The sequence below is a fragment of the Schistocerca gregaria genome, chromosome X (assembly GCF_023897955.1).
Source record: "Schistocerca gregaria isolate iqSchGreg1 chromosome X, iqSchGreg1.2, whole genome shotgun sequence".
Classification (NCBI taxonomy): Eukaryota; Metazoa; Arthropoda; class Insecta; order Orthoptera; family Acrididae; genus Schistocerca; species Schistocerca gregaria.
The window spans coordinates 379,698,906-379,718,225 of record NC_064931.1 but is presented as its reverse complement, the minus strand read 5'-3'; the positions used below and the strand labels follow the sequence as shown (position 1 = coordinate 379,718,225).

General features: G+C 38.0%; 1 protein-coding gene across 1 annotated transcript in view; it reads right to left on the bottom strand.

The window, feature by feature from the left end:
* The window catches only part of LOC126298983 (Bardet-Biedl syndrome 5 protein homolog), a 60,615-nt gene extending 49,179 nt beyond the window's left edge, over positions 1-11,436 (bottom strand). Inside the window, exons 1-4 of the mRNA XM_049990606.1 lie at positions 11,234-11,436; positions 9,040-9,188; positions 5,372-5,421; positions 264-394 (exon numbers count right to left, since the gene is read on the bottom strand). Of these exons, the coding sequence (XP_049846563.1) occupies positions 264-394; positions 5,372-5,421; positions 9,040-9,188; positions 11,234-11,283 (380 nt within the window). The 5' untranslated portion in view covers positions 11,284-11,436. The remainder of the gene's footprint in view (positions 1-263; positions 395-5,371; positions 5,422-9,039; positions 9,189-11,233) is intronic.
* Between the last annotated feature and the right edge of the window lie 7,884 nt (positions 11,437-19,320).

The window sequence follows — 19,320 nt, the reverse complement described above, 5'->3', positions numbered from 1 at the left end:
CAGACAAGTAAATGGAGACTCATAAACACTGGTTAATAAAGAAGTTTCTAAGTTATATCCTAATTAAATGCTTCTGATTCAACATCTGTAAAACTACAAGTTTAAAGACTAATAAAAAAGGTTTTAAATGTTCATAGAGTCATTAATATGAATATTTTCCAGGTGAACTAAATGTTAAATATCAGAAAAAAGGTTATACAAGGATGATGATATCCCTTCAGTATGTAATAGAAGCCTTGCATACAATACACAATATTACTCACCTAAAAATATCCGGAAGTACTTTAATATGATCTACATTATACACATCATTAGCATTTTTGAACACATATTCTCTGTGGAATGGGCTATCATATGTGAGTAAACGCAACACTTGTGTTTCATCTGGTTCACCCTGTTAAATGAAATTTACAGTTACAAGACATGCCTAAAAGCCATAAAAGTAACAAAATAATCATGTGCAGTGTTACTTATTATTATTATTATTATTATTCACTAAATAATATTATATTTCAAACTTGAGACATCAAAAGTACTGTGCATTAGATGATAAATATTACACTATTTTGCTAGTACTCAACAAATGTAGTAGAGACCAATATAGTTGAGAAAATGGAGGTACGCTAGAGGCTATATAGAAAAACTGATGTAGTGTGAGATAAGGCAATAGCTTGAATAATGAACTGCAGTAAGATGATAGACAAAAATTTGTACATAGCGTGCCACAGATATAAAACCCTGACATAATGGTAGTGTCATCAGGAATGACGGGAGACCCTATCCTGCACATATTACACACAGAAATTTCTACTAGTTGGTGTGTTTCATTATATTGTTGAACCAAGATGGATGAAAGGTAAAAAAACTGCGTTTATATCAATCATTACTTTAGCAAATTTATCTCATCTGCATACTGGTTTAAACATTTAATTTTTTCTGAATATAATATGTGAAAAACCACTTAACATCATTGATGCAAAAATTACAAATGCAATAGTGTTAAACCAATTTATTTCCTCTTGCCTTTATACACTCCTGGAAATGGAAAAAAGAACACATTGACACCGGTGTGTCAGACCCACCATACTTGCTCCGGACACTGCGAGAGGGCTGTACAAGCAATGATCACACGCACGGCACAGCGGACACACCAGGAACCGCGGTATTGGCCGTCGAATGGCGCTAGCTGCGCAGCATTTGTGCACCGCCGCCGTCAGTGTCAGCCAGTTTGCCGTGGCATACGGAGCTCCATCGCAGTCTTTAACACTGGTAGCATGCCGCGACAGCGTGGACGTGAACTGAATGTGCAGTTGACGGACTTTGAGCGAGGGCGTATAGTGGGCATGCAGGAGGCCGGGTGGACCTACCGCCGAATTGCTCAACACGTGGGGTGTGAGGTCTCCACAGTACATCGATGTTGTCGCCAGTGGTCGGCGGAAGGTGCACGTGCCCGTCGACCTGGGACTGGACCGCAGGGACGCACGGATGCACGCCAAGACCGTAGGATACTACGCAGTGCCGTAGGGGACCGCACCGCCACTTCCCAGCAAATTAGGGACACTGTTGCTCCTGGGGTATCGGCGAGGATCATTCGCAACCGTCTCCATGAAGCTGGGCTACGGTCCCGCACACCGTTAGGCCATCTTCTGCTCATGCACCAACATCGTGCAGCCCGCCTCCAGTGGTGTAGCGACAATCGTGAATGGAGGGACGAATGGAGACGTGTCGTCTTCAGCGATGAGAGTCGCTTCTGCCTTGGTGTCAATGATGGTCGTATGCGTGTTTGGCGCCGTGCAGGTGAGCGCCACAATCAGGACTGCATACGACTGAGGCACACTGGGCCAACACCCGGCATCATGGTGTGGGGAGCAATCTCCTACACTGGCCGTACACCTCTGGTGATCGTCGAGGGGACACTGAATAGTGCACGGTACATCCAAACCGTCATCGAACCCATCGTTCTACCATTCCTAGACCGGCAAGGGAACTTGCTGTTCCAACAGGACAATGCACGTCCGCATGTATCCCGTGCCACCCAACGTGCTCTAGAAGGTGTAAGTCAACTACCCTGGCCAGCAAGATCTCCGGATCTGTCCCCCATTGAGCATGTTTGGGACTGGATGAAGCGTCGTCTCACGCGGTCTGCACGTCCAGCACGAACTCTGGTCCAACTGAGGCGCCAGGTGGAAATGGCATGGCAAGCCATTCCACAGGACTACATCCAGCATCTCTACGATGGTCTCCATGGGAGAATAGCAGCCTGCATTGCTGCGAAAGGTGGATATACACTATACTAGTGCCGACATTGTGCATGCTCTGTTGCCTGTGTCTATATGCCTGTGGTTCTGTCAGTGTGATCATGTGATGTATCTGACCCCAGGAATGTGTCAATAAAGTTTCCCCTTCCTGGGACAATGAATTCACGGTGTTCTTATTTCAATTTCCAGGAGTGTATTAGTGATGTTAATCTTCCAGTTTTCAGAAATAAACAAAATTCTGCATCAAACTGCAGACTCTACTTTATCTTACACTTTAACTAAGTCGACCAGCTAGTATTATGTACACATGAAGTTTAAAATGGATTCTGACCAATCTGCTGTCAATTCATGTTGCCTACACAAAGAATTGAAAGACTTGTTGGAGGAATAAAAGTCAGGAGAAGTTCCATTACTGCACATGAACTGAATGCTGGACTGTCAATTTTATATTAAGTTACTCACTCACTGAGATAGGGAGATTCATATCACACATATTTTGTATGAGAACAACATACAGCCTTCTTGGTACCCACCCATTCTCAGGTGATGTCTTCTATTGTCAATTTCTGGAATACATTCAGAACAAACAGTAGAAAACATAGAAGTTGTTGTGACTGACTGAGCCAGTGTGTGCTTGTGTAGTTGTGAGTTTTGTGTGTGTACTCATTGGGTTTTGTTTTATGTTGTAATCTTTCAAAATAAAAACTCCTGTTTATCCAGATTATTTGGAACCTCAGGGGGGAGAATTTCATGATTCTGTATTAAAGGGAGATTCTTCATCACTGATATTGTTGCTACAGACATTGCTATTTTATTTACAGTTTCATTTTGTTTTACCTGTCTAAAGCTCTTCTTTTTTTACAGATAACACGTATGATGAATCCCCCCATTCAACATATGACTGGATTACAAAACTTGTTTGGAGGAGAGGACACAATTTACTTGTAAAGCAAGCGGGAAAGAAACAATGTAGTATTATACTGATTAATACACACCTCTTTGCATGACAGAATACTTCAGACATTTCCATAAAAAAAAACCAGTTAGGTTCAAAATTTTTCTTTTTTTGTAAGGATAACTATAATTTTTGCCATCTTTATTGTAATACATCTATTGTATCAAAGAACTGAAATCAATATGAAAAATAAATCTTCAAGTGTGATATTTATAGCATTTTTTTATCCTTTAAGATAGGCAAACACAAAGGCACCAGTAACATTTTAAATAATGGCATAAATGGGTGGTTTTCTAATCCCAAAAGCTTTCTAATTGGTTGGACCTCAAAGCGTTAAAAGAACAAACAAATACGAATAGCTCATCCTGTTGGCATGACGCAGATGGCTTCAAAGACCTGTGGTTAGTCACTATGTACCTTATCTATAGTCAAAATTGCATACACAGTTGTCAAAATAATTAATTATTTTGATACTTCAGATTTAGAAACAGATTCTTGTGATTTAAGGACATCCTGAACATTTCACTGAACCAAAATATGGTGTGGCCATGAACCAAATAATAATAACTATAGGAGATGAGGGCTGAGTGGCTAGCATTCCTTGTGCCAATAAACAGACCGCATATTTTGATTAGCTATGAGTGTTATCAAAGTTGGTAGAAGAGTGATTTGATTTTCTATTTAAGTATTCAAATATGTTTTTTAATACCTTTTATTTCTGACAAGTATATAAATCATGACTGAGCATGGACTGAGAGTGAGAGACAAAAAAAATTAACTACAGCATTTATGGCTATGAAACTCCTGCTTCTCACAGCATATTGTAACACAGATGGGGTGGAGTAGCAATATATATTATTAGCAAAGTAGAGGATAGGATACCAGTGACATGTGGAAGCGTGCAGAAATGCATTATGAAGTGTCAGCTATAGAGATGACGATACAAGAAAGGATGTATTTGCTAACAGAACTATATAGATCTCCAAGCACAGGAGTGGGTTGTTTCTAAAGCAACTGGGCATGATGCTACAAAAGGCTCTGAAGAAATTCTCATACTTAATAGTCATGAAGGACATTAATATTATTACACTGAAAGATAGTTCAATTGACAGACACCTACATGATTGAATCAATAATCAGTATCTAGAAATGCAAGTCAAAAACCTTGCATGATTCAGCAATAACTCAAGAGTTATTGATACGTGATGTATGAGAAAAGTAAGGTTAATTAAGAACTGACTAAAACCAAGGCACTAAAGAGAATTACCAAAAGAAATTTGAGAAACTGTAAAACAGATCAATAAGAGTGACTAAATTACAGTACTTCAAAAATGGTATTGAAATATGTGATAGTGTGGCAAGGATTTGAATTACAAAAACATAAAACTAAATGGAAGCTCTGTCACACTCATGGAAGTACAACTCTGAGAAAGAAAGGCCAAGAACTTTTGGAGCCAAACGAAGTCAGTAAAATTTTCAGTGAAAACTACATAGCACTTGCAGCCAATCTCACATCACAGAATTCCTCAAATGTCACAAACTAAAGGAAAACTGTCAGTGTAACATAATTCAAATTTCTGATGTACAGCTGAATGTTTATGGGTTGTTGCTAGAGCATGTAGAAATGAGAAAATTATTATTCTGAGCAGTGGAAGTAGCAACAAATATTTCAGTGGCAATCTCTCTCACTAATAGGAAGCAAAGTAAAAGTTATGGATATAAATGCCACTAGGACAGTCTAAGATGGAAATGCATCAGAATGTATTGTTGCATGAGACAAAAGACTAAATATTTCTGGAAAAAGTTGTTAAGACATGCATTACACAGGAGAAACAAACAGACAATGCTTATTCAAAAGTGCTTTCAAACATGTCCTTAATGAGGGCAATGTTTACTACAGTGAGTAGGTGCACAATGCATTTACTATAAGAATCTCTGTAACAATGTGAAGATAAGACATCTGTTTTCAGCTTTCTAGTTCATTGTAGCTCGTCTACCTGAGAGTGCAGAATACTGACATTCAAATTAAGAAATATAAAGAGTAATGGCTCCTAAATGATTTTGACAGCTGTCACATCATCTAGAAATATGTGGAGAAAGAGAGACAGACAGAATTATTAACATGAATGTGTATTTTGCAGAAAAGAACTTAACTTACACAATATATTTTCTGTCTTCCAACTGCAATCACTTTCTCAAAGCCAATAGCTGAAAGGCAAAATGATTTCAGAAATTTATATCAAAACTGTATTAAGTGTCTTAAAGGTAATAGGGCAATGAATGTTAATCTTGGAACAGCAAAATATTCAAAATATACAGACAAGAGCATGTCATTATATTTATTTATTTACTATTGCATATAATAATATATCAGATACAAGTTTACATTTTCTTAACAAAACAAACAGGATGTATAGTAGTGTAATAATATTGTTTCTGTATAGTAAAATAAATTCTATTTTAGTTACTTAGTTAAATGTTGCATAGATCATTTTAATGTTTTACAAAGCAGAGCTTGTTGTGTATAGGAACTGTTCAATACATTGTCCATCTTGAACATAAGAGAGTGTACAGTGACACATCATCTACAGTCTCGTACATTCAAGTACACATGTAAACTGACATAGAATGTCAACAATTCGTCATTTACTGAGTGTCCCTGATTTGATTTTGTAGTAGTCAAACACATCACTTATGGGAAAATAAAAATATTAATTTTGAGCGTCATGTAATATATGGGAGGCAGCAGAGAAAAGAAGGGAAGGAAGATCATGAGGATGAACATTAATCCATAGAGAAAGAGAAAAAAGTCATGGGGAGAGGAATGTCTGGAAAAGATAGAAAAGCACAAGAGCATTATACAGACCTAGGTAAATCAAACCTATTTTAGGAATGGATGTTCTGGGCTCATGTACTGTGTAAAGGAAACGGCTGTTAAAAACAGAGCTGTATCAATGAATCATATTAATGAATGTAGTGCTATAAGTGGAATTGTTTGACAGATGTTGCTGTAAATTAGGTGTCATAACATACATATTTCAAGAAATACAATACCAGTATGTGAAAGTAAATATCAGTATGTGGATGGTTTGCAAAAGCTATTAGCATATACAGTCCTCCAGCACATACTAGCAGTGTTAGCCATTATGTAAGCAGTGAGCATACAAATGTCATAAAGGTAACAAAATGAGTTATTAGTGCAAAAAATATGTTTATGTCTAGATCTCATAAACTGGTGCAGGTAGATGTTCATAAGCTGACAATTATAAAATCTGGACCTGCTGGCTGGCTATGTATTTCTCTTATTAATGAAGTTGGTTAATCGTTCATTAGAAGTTTGTAAGGAGAAATAGCTTCATACTACATTTGAAATCAATGTTGCTGTTAGATGGGCATTTTATTCTATGGATGATTGATCGAAGAGATTTGGGTACTAGCATATTGCTAATTGTGGGTGATAGGCTGTTTCACTACAAGGTAGAGTACATAATATTTAATTCTAAAATAGATTTTGCCAATATTTTTACTTCTGACACTCTAATATATACAGCTGATGACAAAGTTCATCAGTGAACAAATGTACTCTGCAGCTGTGATTGTTAACCACAACTGCTTAAATCAATGTCTACAAGATGTAAATATGTCAAATCGACACTTAAATCGATATATGATCTGTGGTACAATCAGCTGTGTTTTGCCTAAGTAAGTAATTACCATAAAGTATCATTGCAAATGAAATTTATTCCTGAAAAAAGAAGCGAATACCTACATGCCAAAAATTGGCAGTTATTCATGTGGGAAACGAACAGGGGCTACATGACCTTTCAGGCCTACTATAGGGATTTCCCAGTTGCAATTACATCAGTATGGACATCAAAGAATTTGAAAAATTCTTCCTTGTTTATTATTTTATATTCTTACAATCTATTATTTGGAAACTGGATAATAATGGTATTTTGAAAGAGGATTAGCCTTGCAGTCCCAAAGGTTCACAGCCAGCCTGTTTGCACAACATTAGTTGCAAACTTCCACAAATGAAAAAATGTCATTTTCTCTGTTGATGTTTCCCCTACATTTTGACAACAATACTTTTCTTTAAAATGTATTCATTTTGCCATGAGAAGAAATAATAGAAATTAAGAATAATTAATGATGAAAACCATCAGAATTCTGGCTGTACTTCCTCCCCAAACAAATAATGTGGTGTTATTTTTCAGAATTACTGGAAAGGCCAACAGTATCTTTCTTCATATTGTTTTTTAAATAAGAACAAAATGTCCATCTACTGCATAACAATATAACTCATCTAGTCGAAGGTTATAAGTGCTAAGAATGTTAACTTTCAGCCAAAAGACCTCCTTCTAAAGTAGACAGCACACATTCACACAAGACCACTGCCTCTGGCCACTGAGTTCTCAGTGGTGAGAAACAGTTGTCATATGTGTGTGAGTTGTGTTCACTTGTATGTGTAGTGTATTCCTTAGAAGGGCATGTAAAAATTTTATTACTCATTCAATAATTTTATAAATGCCTGTCAGAGTGGAGGTGTGCTAATGAAAGAAAAATTGGAATTGTACGAAAGATTCGTGAGTATGGTTTTGAACAAATTTGCAAAACAATGTGGACCTGCAGTTAATGGCATCAGTGTTGGCACACTCTTCACAGTGAGCACAAAGTACAGTGTAACTTACAAGTGAACAGGCTTATGTATGTTGTATGAAAAATAATATAGGCCCTATAGAGGTGCTATAATCCAAGACAGCCGAGTAGAGAAATTTTTCACTGATACTAGACTGTAAGTGGCTCACAGCATATTTAAATAACTTTTCAGATAAATTCCTTTATGAAAATTACACTAAACTGTCTTCTTTTTGTATAACTAAAAATTATTTACATTAATTTTTAACTCAAAATTCTCATGAGCCAAGATGACTTCTCCTTTCCCTCAACTGGTATGTGACAAAGTAAAAGTGCTAGTACATTTAAGTTCCTATAGTAATAACTACCTTGATGCACAATTTATTACCGAGATCTATCACAGCTGAACCAAAAAACTTTTTGTAAGCTTTGTTGGTTTACGTTTTGAATATTGAGTGGTTATGCACTCCTAGGGTGATATGCGTGGTTTCATTGACAGCTGTGCCAAGTTCCATTGCACTATTATTAGGTGTGTGGCATGCATATATCTCATGAACTTAGAAACTTTTGGCCTGGGTGAGGATTCATAAATCATTTTCAGCATCTCAATATTTATTTATATCCTGCCTGTCTTTAATAATGGTGCAATTTTCAATCTAATCTTACTGGTTCCCTTAAAAATGAAAACACAACTAGCCAGCAAGCACATACAACACAGCATTCTTTTAAAGATGACCAGGCTCACCACATTTCAGTCCGTTCTAATACATATCTAAATTCATGTGCAAACACGTCCACTGACATTACACATTTTCTCATATTAAGAGAGCATATCTAACATATAATTATTGTGCTAACATGTCAGATAGTTGCTTCATGGAAAATAAGAAGTGCAAAATTTGATATTGAGTCAAATTACTGTGATCACATAATACGATTCTTACAAGCAGCACATATTTGTTATCATTTGACATGATTGCAGATACATACATATAAATGAAGTACAAAGGAACACACAGACAGCAGCTAAAGTAGGCACCAGTACTTCACTTTCCTCAAACATAATGGAGACTTCCATACTAATATGAGGTAATATTTGGTATTATACTAGGCTCTGCTTAATGTAGCATATGAATGGACAGGGAAATGTGATACTCTGGCACCCACTTTATAAAGCAAGATACTCACATACATTACGACCAGTGTTGGTCTCAGAATACCAGAACACTCGGAAGTTTGTTGTAAGTAAAGTACCGACATCTCCAGGAAACTTATCCATTATTTCAATTCCCTTAAGACTGCGCCGGACTGATTCCCCAAAGCTCTGCACAAAGCCACTGCAAATAATAAAACCGTACGTAGAAATTCAAAGAACATCAACACAGAACATCAGTTTTTAGTTCATGAAAGCAGATATGATAACACCTCAAAAATTTATTTTAATGTCCAATACATGACATGTTCGTTTTGTTAGTTGGCACTGTACGAACTGATTGTCCTATGCTCTTCATATAAACAAATTGCAAACATTTATCGTTTTCTGTCAAACTACCCAAGTTATCTCCTAATCACAGGAACAAAAGGAAATGACACAAGTGGTCAGAAAAAAAGCTCAAGTATAAAGAATATTTACTACACTTTCAATAAATGGACCCACAGTACGACAGAGATATTTTCTGTATTACAAGTTGTTTGTGTTATCAGACAGTGCAGCGCACAAGGGTGGTACAATAGTCCTCAAAAACGGACAAGGAAAAGAAGGAAGCCTTTTCCAATGTGTAATCTTGGACAATGTAAGTATATTCTGCAGAAGTCATTTTTTAAAAAAAAAAACATATTTAGCATTTAGTATAGCCTGTGTTTCAATGTAGGGCAGAGGCTGTTTCATTCTCATCACATTTACAACAATTATTACACTATACCACATTTGTACATGCGAACATCAATTATGTAGGTTTATATAACATAACTTCAGAAATTTAAAATGTGAAATGTTTTCATTAAAGGAGAATGATTTTCAGTTTCCAATTACTACAGGTTCATTACAGTTACATGTAATAACAGCACCAATATTATCTCTTGCTTCATATTTGTCATACAACAGAGCTATAATAGTTATGAAATGTAAGTGTGGTAAGAACTATGAAAATTCAAAACATGTGGACATGATGGGAAGCGCATCATTGGTTCTTGAATGAGATTCTGTAGATCGAAGGGTTAGTCGAATCAGGGGTTATAAGTGGTCAATGTGGTACTTTAATATTTGGGAAATATGTGGGACATTTTTACTCGTTCATTTTTCTAGTTACATAGCTCATTGGCTACTGTATAGCGGTGTCAGGTGTTTACTGTCACATGGTGAGGGAAATAATAAAGCTGGACTGGGTAGGAAAATTTTGGAGGTGTCTTATGGTTTATCACAGTGTTGTAATGGCACAATATTATGAACCATTTATTCAGTACTATAATTAATGTTATGACATGTACAACATTAAGCAATGTGAAGTTATTAAAAAAGGTCAGTACTGTAATATAAACTGAGACAGAAAAAGTTCGATTTAACACTAAAGCTAACAGAAGATTTTGATACCTAGTGCAACCCTCGTAACTGAACCCGATGCTGCAATGTGTTCTAATTACAGTACTATGAGATCTTCTGACAATCTACACGACCATTGTTTGATTTTATAAGAAATGCTGCCACTGTGTAGAAATGAGCTATTCTTTCTCTTGCTAACTTATAAATTTTTAAATTTTGAAAGAAGCAGTGGTAACACTGAGCAAAAGTAGCCCAGAGCACCTCGTAAGTAACCAGACCACACCCGTTTCTAAGTGAAACGGTTATTTTTACAAAAATTAAATAATGTTCACGAGACGTAATTAGCAGTAGACTTGACTACCACTACACCTTTCTAATTGGAGGAATCAACAATTCTCATTGCGACCCTTTGCGTCACAGTACCCGTAAGTAGTGAAGAAGCGCAGCCTATTAAAGTTAACTTTTAAAGAAACCTTAATATTCTAAGCAATTTTTCTCAGATGGAGTTTCCTACAAGTATCGAAGGAGGGATGTACGAAAGCACTCCATGTATGAAATACGGTAATATTACACGGTATATTTGCAGAATCATTTCTGTTCTAAAGACACCAAACGATTCAGATACCTTTGTTATGTTACATAGTAGGAACATTTTGCTAAAAGAATGATGAGTAAATAAATGTAAAAAATGAAATGAAAATTTCTATGTTGTTTGGAGAAACTACTATTTTACCGTAAGCAAAATTATGACTGAACACTATTTACTTGCTAGTTTTTCCAGTTACGATTACATTTATGAAGTAAGTAGTTAAATATAAGTTTAATTTGAGAAAACTAACGTACCTCGGCATGTTGTGTCGAACGTATTTGTCAGAGCGAATCTCCATCTCCATTACTCTTACAGTTTGGCGACACTGTACATTAACCTACCGTTTGTATTATGGCTGTTGACCTGCTATGAAAGCATCAGCCTACCAGATTTCCCTCTACGTAGAAAAATGATGCGACAGTTATGGGCCAGTCGTTTGTTTTTCAATTGTTAAGACGTTAGGTTGCGGATACAAAACTAAATTTGGCGCTCGTTGTAGTGAACACTACGTGGGTCACATAACAACCGAAGTAAACGGAAACGAACGGAAACAAATAAGTTAAAAAGAGTAATATTTGAAAACATTTCCGTAACACTTTTTTTACGTTGTAAGTTATTTCGAGAAGTATATTACGTAATTTCAGTTCTTGTATCTCACCGGTATTCGTCAGAGATGTTGGTCTTGCTGTGACCGTATATAACTTATTTCGAACAGTGAACCCAAACAAAGATAGAGAAGTCAAATTAATAATCGTAAATACCGGTTTGAAATAAAATGAGACCAGAAATGTCATACCTACACTGTAGTCCAATTTACAGCCACTAGTTAAGTAACACAGTAGGCTATGGCACAATCCTCACCCAAGCCGTCGCTACAACATAGAAACCGACGTGCTCGCGAGTGCCACCCATCGTCGAAGTCTCCAGTGTATTAAACAGTTCCTGAAACGAACCATTCAGCCTCCTCCAGGCACCGAAATCCAGTATACTGCACAAAAAATTCAACAATGCCATGTTTCGACATGTATAATATTCGTCAACACGTAAGAAGTTCCAGACCATAAAATACTGTGTCAGCAAGCTAACAACACCTTTTTCGTGTTTCAGCGCAGTATTTTTTGGATTTAGGCCTACTGCCACCTAACAGAGCTCCATGTAATTATAGCCATTACGCCGTTAGAGGTGTTTGTTTTCTATTTATTTCTACATTCACTATATTGGAACTGCAGTCGTGTTTACGAAGCCCAGATAGTCGCCATAGTAATCCGATATGAAATAATCTTTTAGAAACTGTGAAATTCCTTCTATAACACAATAAAATATCCGACAGTAAAAAGCATCCCACCTTACGCCTCTGTTGCAGACTTTCACAAACCGGTATCAAGAAATAATTCATGTGAAATGGGGTCTGATAGTGTGGTGTTATCTTCGAGGTGTCTGTTGACTTCATTCAGTTCGTTCTTTACTGTTTCTTTCATGGTTGGGTCTAGAGGAACCTTCTCAGCTCTTGATTTTATGTGTAGTGCCAGTTCTGATGGTGTTATCTTCGGTTGCTGATTGCGGACGTTGCTTGCAGTGCCAAGTTTTCTTAATAATCTCCATGCCTTTCCGCTTGAATTGGTGAAATTTAAACTAGACGTCAGGTCCACCCATTTTTGCTTTCTTGCTTCATTTAGCTGTTCTAGTATTATTTTACCAGTGTCAGGGTTTTCAATTTGTTGGTATTCTGCAAGTTTTCTATTGTGTCTATTGTGTCTATTGTGTCTATTGTGTCGTCATAGCAAGGGCTGTATTGTTTCCTGAGCCCTCGAGGTATATTACGTTTGGCAGCACCAATTATGACTCCCGCGAATCTTTTGTAGTATTCTGCTTTTGCGGCTACCCAGCGTAGGTTGCTGTCAACTTCTCGTGTATATTGGTCCCTGTTAGCTTTCTTGAAATTTCATCTTGGCTTGTTAATGACATTTATTATGGGTATCTCCATCACAGTTTTGTTATTGTTGGCCGGTGCTGGCTTCTTAAGAAGCCGTTGGAGAACTTTCCTAGTATGACTCAAGGGGAGTGTGTTTCTTCGGTGGAGAAGAAACACAGGTCAGAATTTGTGTCAGTGTGCCACCTACAGGTGCGAAAGGTTTTCGGTTCTTTGGCGTCACAGCTGAGATAGAGTTTTTCTCCTTCTGCCCAATCCACTAATTTTTCTCCATTTATGTCACTGATTATGTAACCCCAGGTTGTGTGGTGGCTGTTGAAATCACCAAGATATATGCATGGCTGGGGTACAGATAGCAAGAATGGGGTGGGCCACGGGACAACTGGTGCTTTGTAGACTGCGACAACAATTAAGCCACTCAGCTACAGGGTTATCACTTCTATTTCACTGATCACCTGGCAGCACACACCTTTAATATCGGAAACGCTGTTTTTGGCGTACATGTAGATGATGACAAGTATCCCATCATTTTGTAACCTGTAACTTTTCCCTTTGCTATATTGTCTTCGTTAAGATGGGATTCCTGGAGAGCTATGATATCAGTACCAGGGTCTGTGAAAACTTTGCTCAAGTAGTCACATTTGTCTTTTGTCAATCCTTTTACATTGATTTAAGAATACTAATAATTTTTCTAAAAATCTTCATACTCTTTGTCCTGCCCTGAGAAGAGCCTTTGTTGTAGTTTGTTTTCTTGAGTTGTTGTCTTGAGTAGCCATGAGAGTCTGATCTAGTATGGTTGCCGGTAGTGTAGACTTTTCGCCGTCCAGCCTTAGCGGTCCTTTGCCCAGGGTACATAATCTTGGAGGTGGTCTACACTTCGCAAGCCATACATTTTTAACAACCCAATAAGTAAGTAAAAATCAAAAACAAAAAAATAACTGGCGTACATGATAGAGCCATGTGTAGATGATGGCAAGTATCATGTTATTTTGTAACCTGTAACCTTTCCTTTTGCTATATTGTCTTCGTTTAGATGGGCTTCCAGGAAAGCTGTGATATCGGAGCCATGATCTGTGACTAGTTTACTCAAGTAGTCACATTTGTCTTTTGTCAATCCTTCTAGATTGATTTGTAAAATACTAATACTTTGTCCAAAATTCTTCATACACTTTGTCTGATTCTGAGAAGAGCCTTCGCTGTAGTTTGTTTCCTTGTGTTGTTTTCTCGAGTAGCCATGAGAGACTGATCTAGTATGGCTGGTGGTAGTGTAGACTTCTCGCTATCCTGCCTTAGCAGTCCGTTGCCTGGAGTGCATAATCTTGGATGTGGTCTACATGTCGCAAGCAAGAACTCGTTAAAAATCCTATGAAGTAAAAAAAAAAAAAATATTGGTGTACATGATAGACCTATGTGTCGATAATTGCAGGTAGCATATCATTTTGTAATCTAACAACTTTTCCTTTGCTGTATTGTCATCATTTAGATGGGATTCCTGGAGGGCTATTATATCAGTGCCATCATCTGTTGCCACTTTGCTCAAGTAGTCATATTTGTCTTTTGTCAATCCTTCTACATTGATTTGGAAACTACTTTGCCAAAAATTCCTCATATTCTTTGTCTGGCTCTGAGAAGAGCCTTTGTTGAAGTTTGTTTCCGTGCCCTGTTGTCTTGAGTAGAAGTGAGATACGGATCTAGTATGGCTCCTGGTAGTGCAGATTTTTCGCTCTCCTGCCTTAGCGGTCCTTTGCCGAGGGTACATAATCTTGGAATCGGTCGACACATCGTACCCAGTAAGTTGTTAACAACCCTAGCAAGTAAGAAAAATTGGAGTAAATGTTCTAGCCATGTGTAGATGATGGCAAGGATCCTATCATTTTGTAACCTCTAAACTTTCCGTTTTTCTATATTGTCATCGTTAATATGGCATTCCTGGAGGGCTATGATATCAGTGCCATGGTTTGTGGGCAATTTGCTCAAGAAGTCTCATTTGTCTTTTGTTAATCTTTTTACATTGATTTGTAATATGCCAATACTTTGTCCGAAATTCTTCATACTGCTTGTCTGGCTCTGAGAAGAACCTTTGTTATATTTTGTTTTCTTGTGCTGTTGTCTTGAGTAGCTATGAGGGACTGAGCTACTATGGCTGTCGGTAGTGTAGATTTTTCGCCGTCCTGCCTTAGCAGTCCGTTGCCTGTGGTACATAATCTTAGATATGGTCTACACATCGGAGAACGTAAGTTATTATCGACTCTAGCAAGTAAAAAAAAGAAAACTTTGGCTACATGGTAGAGCCATGTATAGATGGTGGCAAATATCCTATCATTTAGTAATCTGTTAACTTTCCATTTGCTATATTGTCCTTGTTTAGATGGGATTCTTGGAGTGCTATGATGTCATTGCCATGGTCTGTGGCTAGTTTTCTCAAGTAGTCCCATTTGTCTTTTGTCAATCCTTCTACATTGATTTGTATAATACTAATACCTTGTCCAAAATTTTTCATTTTCTTTGTGTGGCTTTGACACGAGTCTTTGTTGTAGTTTGTTTTCTCGTACTGATGTCCTAAGGAGCCAAGAGAGACGGATCTAGTATGGCTGCCGTTAGTGTACACCTTTAGCCGTCCTGCCTTAGCAGACCATTGCCAGGGGTACGTAATCTTGGAGGTGCACTACACATCGGACCCAACCAGTTGCTAACAACCCTAACAAGTAAAAAAAAAAAAAAAGAAAGATGTACATGACAGAGCATATGTTTTGATGATGGTAAGTATCCTATCATTTCGGAACCTGTAACCTTTTCCTTTGCTATATTGTCTTTGTTCAGATGGGGTTCATGGAATGCTATTATATGTGTCAGTACCATGGTCAGTGGCTAGTTTGCTCAAGTAGTGACATTTCTCTTTTGCCAACCCTTTTACATCGATATGTAAAATACTAAACTTTCCCCAAAATCCTTCATACCCTATGTCTTGCTCTGAAAAGAGGCTGTATTGTAGTTTGTTTTCTTGCTGTGTTTTCTTGTGTAGCCATTAGAGACTGATCTATTTTGGCAGCCAGTAGTGTAGGCTGTAAGTCATCCTGGCTTAGCAATCCCATGCCTGGTGTACACCATCTAGGAGGTTGTCTGCATGTCGATCCTAACAAGTTAACAAGCCTATCAAGCAAAAAAATATATATATCATACGTGATACTGCCACATATAGATGATGGCAGGTGTCCTATCATTTTGTAACCTGTAAGATTTCCATCTGCTATATTGTCTTCGTGTAGATGGTATTCCTGGAGGCCTACGGTAACAGTGCCATGATGTGTGCCCAGTTTTCTCAAGAAGTCCCATTTGTATTTTGTCAATTCTCCTACATTGATTTGTAAAATACTAACACTTCGACCAAAAATATTAAAATTCTTTGTCTGGCTCTGAGAAGATCCTTTGTTGTAGTTTGTTTCCTTGTGCTGTTGTCTTGAGGAACCATGAGAGGCTGAACTAGTGTGACTACCAGTAATGTAGACTTTTGCTGTCCTGCCTTAGCAGTCTGTTGGCCGAGGTACATAACCTTGGAAGTGGTCTACATGTCGCACTCTACAAGTTGTTAACAACCCTAGCCAGTACAAAAAATTGGTGTACATCACAGACCCAACTGCTGATGATTGCAGGTATCCTATCATTTTGTAACATAAAAACTTTTTCTTTGCTATTTTGTCTCCATTTGGATGGGATTCCTGGAGGTCTATGATCTCAGTGCCATCGTCATTTGTGAGTATGCTGAAGTAGTCACATTTGTTTGTGTCGATCCTTCTACATTGATTTGTATAATATTAATACTTTGTCCAAAAGTTTTCATATTCCTTCTCTGGCTCTGAGAAGAGTCTTTGTTGTTGTTTGTTATCTTGCTCTGTTGTCTTGAGTAGCCATGAGAGACTGATCTAGTATGGCTGCCAGTAAAGTAGAGTTTTCGCCTCCCTGCCTTAGCAGTCGATATCTGGGTACATCATCTTGGAGGTATTCTACACGTCGCCCCCCCCCCTCCCCATAAGTTGTTAACGAAGCTAGCAAGTAAAAAAACTTGGCTTCTAACAGCCAGTGACAGTGCATCACAGTTCTCAATTTCTGTATCATTGCTAAACCAACCTGTGCATAACTTTGCGAGCGTCCTATACATGTGCACATATTGTGAAACCTGTTACATTGCCTACACCACATGACACAAATACTCTTTCTCAGCATAGGATATAGCCTTCAGCAGAGAGAAGGTGCAAAAACACTTGCTTAAATTTGGTAAGATTTTATTATGATTTGCCCCCTTCCCTCACTCTTGATGCTGGTGGGAGTCACCAAGTATTCTCACATTCACAGGAAAAAGTCGAAGATTCAAAGATCTAGTACTCTCTCCTCTATTTCCCAACGAGCTATTCCTTTGTTGAACCTAGCAGCGAAGGATGATGAGAAACACTCTGAATGGCCTATAATGGGCTATCTCTAGGCACCTCGTAGCTCTTCCTCTGTCTTTAATGAAACCTCTCTGCAACATTGTCACCATTTTAATTTGGAACTGACCAAAATGAAGGGGGGGGGGGCGGGGGAAGGGGAGAAATTCGAAGGAACGGACGAGCTGAGTTCCAAGTAAATAATACACTGTGATGAGATTTTCACTCTACGGCGGAGTTTGAGCTGATATGAAACTTCCTGGCAGATTAAAACTGTGTGCTGGACCAAGACTCAACTCGGGAACTTAGCATTTCGCGGGCAAGTGCTCTACCAACTGAGCTACCCAAGCACGACTCATGCCCACTCCTCACAGCTTTACTTCATAGTTCATACATCAAGATTTTGCATTCATAGCGATCATAAAAGATGCCGGACTAATAGAGACTTTCTCAGCAAACATCGCGTCACCAAGGCTTTTCAAGAATGTGAAGTGCACTGAAACACGGAAAAGTGCAAAGTGGTTAACACATTTCTGGGATAATCCTGGGATACCCTATAAGGATATGGTGACGTCGCTTCGATTATTCCACCATATGAGTACCATCATCTATATGAAGTGGAAGGAGAAGATCGCATCGATGCTGCTATTCAAGGCCTGGAATTCAACGGGTGCTCTGTTCTCCATCGACTCAAGAAGAAGATGGTTGGAAATGGCGTTCCTATGTCTGCTTATCAAAATGTAAAATTACTTATAAGTTGAATGAGAAATAAATGAATTTTTATCTCATAATATGCGAGTACTTTTTTACTAATTTCACCCTGTTCCCCCTTTAATAGTATACAGTGTCACCCAGATACTACACCTGTGGTTTTCTTGAAACACAGGAGATATAATTATAGACATATTTGCTATACGTCTTTGGAAGTAGACATGGTCATGTGCCTTCTGCTCTGATAAGGAAATTCATGCTGTATGATAGGTGCAATCCCCACAACCATTCTATATATTTTGTTATCTTCCATCTTAAACTTTACCTCCTTAATAGCACTCATCTTCACAAAAACTAATGTCATTTGTGTCATGCACAGCCTTTATATGCACAATGAAACAGGGGATAAGTTTCTTTTGTAAATAACAACATAACGACGTATATTAACGATTTTTCTCACTTATTCGATCCACATAGATACAATTTGATTTTGGAGATACAGCTCAGTTCTAAACATAAGGTTCAGGTCTTGAGGTACAGTTCAGCTCTTGAGACACAGTTTGACTGTGCTATTTCAATTCAGAGATACACACACACATGCACACACAATTACATACACTATGATAAAAGGGTCGACTACTCTGCAGACACACGCACTCTCTGTGTCACTTATTCCCTCCCTCTCATTTGGTCTGAGTTCCCCATACCTTCTCTCACTACAAGTGAGTAGTGTGAGTATGGGAGAATTACAATCCCTTCATCACAAATGACTCTTTTATCATAATGAAGCGACAGGCCAATTTTAGACTATGGCACAGTGTACACCTCGTGTCCTCTCAATCAAATAATAGTTTGCTGTACCACAGACAACGGCTGCAGTACAGCACCACGAACACCACTGTACAAGCACAGCAAACTGTCTTCGATAGAGAGATCTCTCGATGCCATATGATGCACACCATTAGCCCACCTCTGGATGCCACCTTCCAATATGCAATATGCATACATTTTTAGTCACAGATCTGCAAGCTCGACAACCAGCAAACCGTTTGCCTCCTATTTCATAATGCTGATAACCTTCTTGATCTGTGTAACAATACTGTAAGGATTATCGGCTGTGTTTTAGGACTTTTCGAATTCATTACCATGATACCTCATTACTTTATATGGATCACAGTTTTTCACTCAAAAGATGAGGCTATCCGTATCCATACAAAATAATTTAAGATCTGTGAAATGAGTTTTTGCAAACTCATAATGAAAGCAGTACATGTGGAAT